The 9,944-nt window shown below is 56.3% G+C and overlaps 1 protein-coding gene across 2 annotated transcripts; it reads right to left on the bottom strand.

Moving 5' to 3' along the window:
- Nucleotides 1-3,487: 3,487 nt before the first annotated feature.
- Nucleotides 3,488-9,652, bottom strand: LOC102534681 (glucose-induced degradation protein 8 homolog). Of its 2 annotated transcripts, none has more exons than XM_072957818.1 (5): nt 9,570-9,652; nt 6,555-6,684; nt 5,395-5,591; nt 4,882-5,079; nt 3,488-4,094 (listed from the first exon to the last, which is right to left on the bottom strand). In XM_072957818.1, the coding sequence occupies exons 2-5, from the start codon at nt 6,670-6,672 to the stop codon at nt 3,921-3,923; spliced, it is 687 nt and encodes a 228-aa protein (XP_072813919.1). In that variant the 5' UTR covers nt 6,673-6,684; nt 9,570-9,652; the 3' UTR covers nt 3,488-3,920. The 2 variants fall into 2 exon arrangements, with proteins under 2 accessions (XP_072813919.1, XP_072813918.1); XM_072957817.1 differs by lacking the exon at nt 9,570-9,652 and adding an exon at nt 9,410-9,535.
- Nucleotides 9,653-9,944: the final 292 nt, after the last annotated feature.

Raw genomic sequence — 9,944 nt, 5'->3', positions numbered from 1 at the left:
GCTCAGGAGGCCCTGCTGCCGCAGCACTGGGGACACAGAGGCGCCGGCACAGCAAGGGATGCCAAGGGTCCAGGCCAGCCCCACAGTCCTCTCAGGGGGAAGGCACAACCTCCCGGACAGGCAGGCCCCATGTGCCGGACACCTCAGTGAAGCCAAGCACTCCCGCACGGTCCCACCGCCCCACTCAGCTCAGGGACGTCACCAAGGTCCCCTTGCCAGCCTGCAAGGAGAGAGGAGAGCGGCGGGACAGCGAAGGAGGGGCCGCCTTCTGTTTCCCACACCAGCGGCACCCACACTCCTTCCTGCGCTCTCCCGGCGTGAGGCACCCTCACTTCTGTCCCCCCATCCTCTCAGCCTCTGCCCAGGGCCTGCACCCCCTTCCACAGTGAAGGCGCTCACGGCCGAGAGCTCAAGAACCCCTTCCCCAGCTGGACCCGCACGAGCACCATGGTGGGAGTCCGGGGGTTCCTCAGAGTAGCAGCTCCTCGACTCTGAAGGTTGGGAGATTTTCATAAGTGAAAAACAATTAGGATATTCCAACCCAGCTTACAGCCGTGGGCGGGCAGCCCAACTCGCTCTGTTTCCTTCACAAGCGTGACACCTGCGTGCGCACCTCCCAAGGGCAGAGGGCGATTTCAGAGGGGGGCGGGGCAACAGCAGAGCACAGAGGTACCTGAGCAGGGCTCCCGCCTGCCCGCCCGCTTCTGACAGGAATGTGCTAGCACGGTGCTGAATTCTGTTCTTTAATTGGAGTAACTTTTTGGGAAGGGAAAAAAAGAGCGTTCACATGACCACTCCAAGAAAAAACATGAAAACCTTTACCAGGAAATCAAGAACAGGCAGCGAAAGCAACCTGTTCTGCATCCCCAGATGACGCGGGGCTGCAGCTCGCCCCGCGGGAGCCGAGCGGAAGGACAGGCCACAGGCGCTGGCGCTCCAGAGGGGCCGCGCTCACACCCGGCCCCACGCGGCCAGCGCTCACCAGGCAACTGCCCATAAACCCAAAGCAGCAACACATGCCTCTGGAACAAAAGCACCCCCGCGGCAGGAAACAGTGCCCACAGCGTCAGACTGAAGGCGCCAGAGCGCCCTGCTCCAGGCCCCGACGACACGCACCTGGCCCACGGCTGCAGCCCCCACGGGGCGTCCCGCGGCCACGGCTCAGCGTCTTGGGTCGGCGGGACAGCAGACACCCTGCGTTTACCGGGGCTTCTGATCTGGTCTTTTGCTCAGACTGAGGCTTGGCAACAGCAACCCGGAAGGGAGGCCCTCCATCATCTGAGGACGGACGGCACGGTCTCTGACATAAAAGGAACACGGTTCTCTCTGAGCCCCCGGCTCTGCCTCTCCCCCAGACTAACAGCAAAGGCAGCAGGAGAACACGGACATCGCACAGCGTCAGAAGAGCCGCCCTCCACACGTCTGTCTTCAGAGCGTGCCTGGGCCGCAGCAGCGCCAGCCCCGCGTACCTGGGCGCACAGGGTCCGGGTCCCGCCAACACCAGTCCCAGCAGACAGCTGCCTCTTCTAGAACCTGGAAACCTTCGCAAGACACGTTAGCCTGCAATAACCCCTGTGCTTCAGAAGATTCCAAACTAGGGGTGCAGTTTCCTCACATGGCTTCGTGGTATCAGGAACACAGAGAACCAGAACATTCTCACATTTTATTTCACGGCACTTTTCACAAGAAAGCGCAAAAAGAAGAAACAACTATCCCTGCAAAACACTGCATCGTAACAGACAAAAACGAGACGACACAGAAAAACCAACACACTTAACGGGCACTACCTCCTAACAGCCACTGCAGCTCGCCTGCTGGAAACACGGCTGCAACGAGGTGGAGCAGCGAAGCCGGCAAAGCCTCCTCCGGAGGCTTCCAGCCCTTGGGGAAACGAAGGTAAAGAACCCGAGAGGACCTCTGAATCCTCTGCGTTGCACCGTCACCCAGTCCCCACTGGCTCGCAGCGCTGGCTCGTCTAAGCCACTCACCGGTTGAGCTGGTGAATAGAGCACTGACACTTCCACCAGCGCGCAGCAACGCTCCACGCCCGTGGCGCACCGCGCGCAGCCGCCCGACTTTACGGGCGCACCCGCGCTCGGGACCCCCGTTCCTCTCACCCCGTCTCATGCTAATCACGCACGTAAGGGACCTGACGGGGCCTGACAGTGACGGTGATCAGGAACATGCCGAACTGCCCAGTGCTTTTCAAGAAACGCAGCTTTAGCTCCGCTTCCCTAGTGCTTTCCTTACAGCTTCTGCTGTATTAACTACTTGAAGACGAAAACCCCCTCCTGGCTACCTTACTTTTAGCCCCAAACCTCAGAGAAAACGGTTCTCAAGAGAGGTCACGTCTGGGGATGACTATGGAGATACACTCTACACTCATGACTTCGGGGGTAAGGAGAGGGCCCGCACCCTCACAGGGTCAGAAGGGCCGGTCGAGGGCCTGGACGGTCCACAGGGGCCACGGCGGTTCTACTGTGACTGAATTACAGGAACCACCTGGGGAAGAAAACACGGCCCAAAGCGCTCCCCCCCGGAAAACACTGAGCTCGCACTCTGAGCAGAAGCAGAAAGTGACTGCTGAGTGGAGAGAACAGCTGGTGGCCCAGACACTTAGCAACAAACACTCAAGGTTAGCAGGGGCGCGACTGACAGCCCCAGCGGCCAGAGGCGGACCCCTGACCTGTCTGTGAACCTGCCCAACCTGGGTCATCTCGGCAAACAGGCTCCTCCCAACCCAGGTGCTAGCGGCCTTTCTCCCCACCGGGCCTGTGCCAGGAATCGGCGAGGGAGAACCAAGTCCCCCACCAGGAGCGGAAGCTCCCACCAGAGGCCGCACAGGAGCCAGCCGGCCCAAGAAGAGCCCCGCGCTCTGAGACACCGTCACTCCCCTCCACGGGACTCACCCAGGGGCCAGCAGCTCCCTAAGGACCGACTTCTAGCACCAGCGCCCAGCGGCACCTGCAACGAACCCCACACACGAGTCTGCGCTCGCGTCTCACTGACTGCACCGGGCAGGGGACACCTCCAGGACTGGCTGACACCGCCAGAGATGCTGGGGAGAAGGGCACCTGGGACCGACTGCGTGGGTGCTCCGCCCGCCCCCTCGGAGGCCCACGTGCACCACCAGGCAAAGTGGCCTCCAGCCACAGGTACAAGAGGCCGTTGCTGCCATCACCGCGGGGATGCCAGCCCCCAAACGAAAGGTGTGTTGGAGATGATTAAACTTTCTAGAGACCATTTTGGTCATTCTTGAAATTAAAGAGAAACCTTTATTTTCAACAAAACTGCCTAGAAGAGATGGTTCATTGATCCACTAGGAAAGAATCTCTCACCACATCCAGCACCAAAATATGTATTTAAAAAATTAAAAACACACAGCCCGCTCCTCACACACACGCATTTCCCCAAAAGCCACCACGCATCCCAGACCAACAGGGTGAACAGATCAATCCAGTACCCTCACACAAAAGGAGTCTGTGAATCAGGATTTACAAATTTATAGTCTTTCCTATGAAAAAACAGAAACAAATGAAAAACCAAGCGGGTAAGGAAAAACCTCTACACGAAGGCCTGACGAGACTCGGGAGAACGAAGAAAGCACACTGTCTGCCTACGCACCCCCAGGAAGCAAGACCCCCAGCGGTGCTGCTCCTGCCCCAGCGGCCCGGCCCTGGGGGCCGGCAAAGCCCTGTAGAAGCCAGGCGCCCCACGCACCCGTGGCGTAGGGCAGGCGCCAGCCTTCCAGGGAGACAGCGTCTTTCACCACGCACTTTCCTGCGCTTCCAAGGGCCGGTTTCCCCTTTAGAGAAGGTGCTGAGTCAGAGAGGAGTGAGGGGGGAAGAGTTCTCTGCTGTGAGAAGGTCCTGGGCCCCGACAGCGCCATGACGAGCTCCGTGCGGGGCTCGCTGCAGACTCTACTTGGGCTCCTCGATCACACCTTTGCTCAGGTCTGTCATTTTGGGGTATTTTACTTTCTTCTGGTCCAGCTCATTCTGAGCCCAGAGGAGGAGTTTCAGTAATTTTGCCAGCTTGGGTGTTGACTCACGGTTTTCATAATCCAGGACAGCTTGGTTAACCTCACTCCACACCTGGAAAGTAAACATATCCAGTAAAGGCAACTGCACACATGGAGCACCAGCAGAGAGGGTGTGGTCACAGCGTGCATTTCACTCCCCTAGGAGACCGTCTTCACACGAGAAGTGTCTTGTTTACTTAAAGACATTGAAGCCCGTGACCATGATGCACTCTGGAGGATGTGAAACACATTCCTTGCCCAGAGGCGCTCACGGTGCAGTCAACAGGTGTCACGTCTCGCCCAGGTGGCGGTTACATGCCAGGAGCTTGGCATGAGAGTCCAGCAGAGAGGAGACCCCAGGGGGTGGTCCTGGTTCCATCCTCACCAGCCTCAAGAGAACACCTGAGGTTGGCCCCAGGGCTGCACCCCTTCCAACACCACGGAGGCCACCGGAGAAGGGGGCTGTGGCCAGGAGGTGACCAGCTGTCCCGTGGCTGGAACCCAGAGAAGCAATAAGGAGAGCAAACATTTGGGAAGCAAATATGGGACCTGAATTAAAAATCTATGAGACGCCTGTTTCTAAACATCTTCAAATATGAGGAAGGTTGAGATAAAAGACGAAAATCGGCGAAGCGCCTCAATTACCACATAGTAGAAAAACTTAGGACGCTTTGCGCCCTAGTTTGACAGGATGAGAGTTTAAAAATCAGGCGGAAAAAAATCAGTATCAAATGAGGGAGGAGCTGGGGCCATCCCCACACACCGTCACAGCCATAAGCCACGTTCCCCGGCTGTCCAGCGGCCCCCACCCACCGTGAGCGCCCACCGCAGCAGCGGGGGAAGGCCAGCCCGGGCCCCACCTTCTGCCTCTGCATCATGTTCAGGAGGTCTCCGAAGGGTGACTCCTCTGGGTTGTCGAAGGCCAGCAGTGCCAGCGTGCGCTCCATCTCTGTCAGGCACTCCCGGCTCTCCTCGCCCTGCTCAGCCAGCTGCGTCTGCGCGAACTCCAGCGCAGCCTCCGTCTCCCGCTGGCGGATCAGCTCGATCAGGTGCTGCTGCTGCTCAGCGACAAGGTGGCCGGGTGTGAGTGCGCAGCGGCCAGCACCGCCCAGCGTGGCCGTGCTAGCTTCTAGTCAGAAGGGCATCCAAGGGGCAGAGTTCCCTAGCATCTCTGAGCTATTAAATGTGCATTTTTCAAGCGAGGAATAGCTTCTGAAATACATAAGACAACAGCTAACACAAATCCCTTCCCCACGTAAATCAAAACAATATTCTATCAATGCAAATCAGCCTCGTTCCTTGGGAATCACCGTAAATCACCTTAACTTATTACTGAGTGTCTGCAAACCAGACACCCCTCAGGCAAAACTCACTTGCAAGTGGAAGTAAAGGTGCCGGTTTGTGTCCAGGAGCTCTGGGTGGAGGCTGTTGATCAGCGCGATGGCCTCCTGAATCTGGCCTTTCAGGATCATCTCCCGGATTTTGATTCGCTCATCAAGTGTTTCGAGATCAACACTAGGTTCGATCCCAGATTCCATTCGAAATTTCTCTGCTGCTTCCTTAAAGCCCTCTGAAAACGAAAACCATCGTCATTGCTCGGAGAGTCAGCAGGACGTGACCCGAAGCCTTTTTCACTCTTGAAAGCCCACTGGCCTGGAGAGTAACCTCAGGTACGAGCTACCCTTCTTCAGGGATGTGGTGTTAACGCCTCTGCGACTTGCTAGCTATGCCCCTGAGGTGCAGACATTCGAAAGGCTGCACGTCATCACCGCCCAACCCACTCAAACACTCTGACTCCCCCTGCCCGAGGCGAGGACTTGCGCTGTGGCTCCCTGTAGAGGGCCTGGGGACCTGGCCACGCCCACTCTTGGCGAGTTGACAGCTCTCAACATCAAAGCAGCAACCTCGCACACACATACACCCCCCGACACGTGTGCACACAGCTATAGGCCGCCATTTCCTAGCCACCTTTCAAAAAGAAATCTTAAAAGAGACTAATGTGAGGCGGAGGGTCGGGGCGCTGGGAACTAGCAGGAAAGAGAGCCACATCTTTTGGAAACAAGACGGTTTTTTCACCCCAGAGTTACCCTCTTCCTTTCTAGAACCAAAGAGAGCTGCGTGTCAGCTGCAGAGCATGCGCTCCCTTCCACACGCTTCTGCCCCACCCCTCTTCTGAGGTGGGCACCCCTTTAGGAACAGTCCAGGACCAGAGCTACTGGGCTGGCCAGAAGACAGCAATTACCCAGGCCTTACACGTACTTCAGAGCACTCTTAATTACCTTCATCAACTGTAAAAATGCCAAAGGCCAAGAAACAGGATTATGCCTTAGGTCTCGGATACCTGGAATCTGAGCTCGCCTCCAGAAGAGATACCTCTTTCAAAGGAGAATTACAAGTATGCTAAACCAGCACTGCGTTTTAATGACAGCTGAGCACAACCCAATTTCCCCACTGAACGTTAGTGGTGAAGTCTGACTGTGCGCACTCAGGGAGAACTCTGCCCAGGGGCAGCATCCCTGGCGCAGGCAGTTACCTGTGACCAGGTAGTTCATGATGAGGCGGTTCATGTCTGCTCGCTGGACGTGTAAGTTGTTGAGTTTTTCCATCCACTCATCTTTCGTGATTTCATCGGGTTTTTCTGTGTAACTCATTCTGATTTATTTCTACAGGAAAAAAAATTATATTTTAAGAATTGGTGAGGAATGCTATGACAAGTGTGATCACTTCAGAAAAAAATACAGCGACATAGCAGGAAGTAAAAGGGAATGAGTGAGAAGATACTTAAAATGTGGGAACCAGCTAGTGCAAAGGGTCTGAGACTCAAACACAGGTTCAGGGACCAGAAGGAAGGTGGGGTGTTTAGGAGGCAGGATGAACGCAAGGAAGAGCCACGGGACTCAGAGACAGGAGGGCAGCTGGGGTCAGATTAAGGCCTTCAGGTGACGGAGAAGCTTAGATGTGTTCTCTAAGGACCAAGGACAGCCACAGGGTACAAGCTACAGAATTTCATGCTGTAACGTATGTGCTAAAAGAATCCCACAGTCACACACCCACCAGACTCACAAAATCGTGTGTTAACAGGGACATCGCATTCTCCTGAACTCCCCTACACTGCTGTCAGAAAACACTGCACTGCAAAAGCATTTGGCAGCTGCACATGTGTGCTCCTTGCAGCCAGTTCTACTGCCAGATTGAGACCCTTGAAGACTCACCACAGTGTGCTAGACACAGATAAGCCTGCTCACAGAAACAGCGTTCAAAATGGCAAAGATACGGAGGCATCCCCACCATGTTGATTCATCAACAGCACGGACAAACGAAATGTGGTTCACAGGACCACAATCCCTGGCCCAAAGCCCTTGGGCAGATCGGTTTCAGAATTCAGAACTGTTCAGATCGTACAAAGACTATCTGGCATAATTTACCGTGTGTTGTATGACAGTCTCACTGGAGTCTGGGGCAGCACCCCATAATCAAATATTATTTCTTCAGTGAAATGTATGAGTATTCATGCCAAGTGGAATAGAGGCCATTAAACAGGCTTTGCCAGGTTAGGTTTTGCCAACAAATAGGATAAAAACAAAAACAAAAACTTGGTTTTCCGAGTTATCTGGATTTTAGGGTAGCTAGGAAATGACTGTGATCATGTTCACGTCACAGAATTTGCTAAAGTAGTTAAAATAAATGAACACAACCGTACGGATGACTCAGAAACCAGCTGGACGAATAAAGCAAACCACAGCACAGGCCCAAGTGGGACAGTTTTGTAAAAAACAAAAACCAAGACAAGGTCTATAATATTTGCTTAGCAGTGAATAACATACGTAACAAAACTGTTTTGTTATTGTTTTAAGTAAGGGCATGAAACAGGAAACTCAGGAGGTGGTTACCATGGAAAAAGGGGCCCTGGGAGCACCCGTTGGGCTCTCAAGATGGGTGGTGAGCCCACCACTGTCCACTTCAGTTTTACCTTCTGTAACTGACAGACATTCATGATATTAGTTTATACGTAGCAAAGTACATGCTAAACTGCTTCAACAAATAAAAGCAATTAAAAGATGGCTCTGGTTTCCCAGTGGACATGGGATGACCACGGGGTGGTTGGTGACAGCTGAGCAGGAAGACCATCAAAGAGCTGCCCAGTCCAGAGAGCAGTAGCAGCAGAAGAGCCTGAAGGCACAGTCCCTCAAGGTTCTGTGGACAGAGAGCCAAGGGGCCCTGCTGCTGGACCCAGTGTGGAAGGTAAAAGAACAAGACTCCAGGACAATGGGAGGTTTCAAGCTTGAGACCTTGGAAGATGGAGCCACAAGTGAGGAGGAAGGGCTGGGAGTGGAACAGGTTTGAGGAGCTGGGCAAGTCTGGGCTATTAGACACGCAGCCAGAGAAGTCAAGCAGGCACCTGGATTATAGGTCCCCAGATCAGCACTGGAAACATTAATTAGGGAAATATCCTCCACAAAATGATACTGAAAGCCAAGAGTCTGCCAAAGATCGCACAGGGAGAGAGTGTGGGCAGGGAAGCAAAGCGGTGCAGGACAAAGTCCTGGGTACTTGGCGGATGCCAAACTCCGAGATCAGCAGACCGGAGGTGTAGCAGAAAAAAACTGGCGGCAAGACAAAATCGAGAGGTGTCGCTCATACAAACACCCTCTCTCAGAGCTACGACCAACTGCTAAACTCGCTCAGATCAAGCTCTTATTCTGAGGCAACAGGGCGATATTTGAAAGTAACAGCTTCGGAGAACTGGCCCGTTGTTCTGCGCAAGAAGGATTCAGCAGTTAAATACTCAACAGACACAATTAAATGTCCCAATTCTGAAGCCGAGGAACACTTGCTTGCCAAGCAGCAAGTACGTCCTCACCAGCTCAGTCTGCTCTGAAGCGGTTCTGTATTAAAATAGCTCCCTTCCTAGAGACACCTGTGCGGTGTTTCAGTAACTGTCACTGTTCTAGCTGGCGACCATCTCTGAACACTGCAGCCTTCACTCGAAACGTGCTCCCGTTAAGAGCAAACACCGAATTACACAGCCCGGGCACCGCCACGTTAGGAGTCTACTCCTGCCGGAGGAAAGGGGGCAGTTTGACTTGCAAAACTCGAGGGCGCCGCCTGCACCGAGGACGCGGCCCGACTCTGACACCCACTTGGACCTTCGACCCCGGAAGGCTCCCAGCGCGGGCCCGGCCGGCCCGGCGCACCCGGCGGCGGCGCGGCGACCCGGCCCGGCCCCGTCTCTGGCTCGCCTCCACCCCCTCCCCGCTCCCTCCCCTCCCCGGTCCCGACTCCTGCCCGAGCCCTCCCCCCGCGGGCCCTCCGTCTCGCCGCCCCCGCCTGCCGCGCTCCCGCGGGGCCGCTCGGCCCGGCCGCCTGGGCCCGCCGCGGCCATCTTACCGTGCGGACCCCGCCTGCCGCGCTCGGGTCTGGGGTCTCCGCGGCCGCTCTGGGGGCCGGGCCGGGCGGGGAGGGGGCGGCGGTGCCGGGGAGGGGGAGGCGGCGGCGGGGGCCGCGGCAGAGGCGGGGGCGGGGGCGGGGAACGGGAGGGCAGACGCACCGGCGGCCGCCCCCTCAGCCACTTCCCGCGAGATCGTGAGATCGCAAGCCGGCAGCCAATCAAGTGCCCCCACGAGGGGGCGGGGCGCGGCGGCCGCCCGGAAGCGCGGAACCCTAGCTTCCGTCCTTGCGCAGAACTCCCCTCGCGGCGCCCTCGCTCTACGGATTGGCGCGAGAGTCAAAAGGCGTCGTCCGCCTCTGGGTAAGATGGCTGCCGTGGAGGCGTCATTGTGGGGGAACTTCGCGCCAGGACGGCGACATCTGGACTGAGTCGGAGGCGGAGGTCCCAGCGTCCTTTCTGTCGTTTGTGTGAGTCTGAGGGCAGGGGGCGCGTGCGGGGTCAGGCGCCGGTGCTCCGCGCAGCCCCGAGGCGGGG

This window comes from Vicugna pacos, unplaced genomic scaffold (assembly GCF_048564905.1).
Source record: "Vicugna pacos unplaced genomic scaffold, VicPac4 scaffold_96, whole genome shotgun sequence".
In the NCBI taxonomy this organism is placed as follows: domain Eukaryota; kingdom Metazoa; phylum Chordata; class Mammalia; order Artiodactyla; family Camelidae; genus Vicugna; species Vicugna pacos.
The sequence above is the reverse complement of the archived record's forward strand: the minus strand, read 5'-3'. Positions and strand labels throughout refer to the sequence as shown.

Coding starts and splice junctions, on each gene's coding strand:
- LOC102534681 (XM_072957818.1), bottom strand. CDS start 6,672: ATGAGTTACACAGAAAAACCCGATGAAATCACGAAAGATGAGTGGATG. Junction 5,592..6,554: donor CATGAACTACCTGGTCACAG/GTAACTGCCTGC, acceptor TTTCGTTTTCAG/AGGGCTTTAAGGAAGCAGCA. Junction 4,095..4,881: donor ACATGATGCAGAGGCAGAAG/GTGGGGCCCGGG, acceptor TTTACTTTCCAG/GTGTGGAGTGAGGTTAACCA.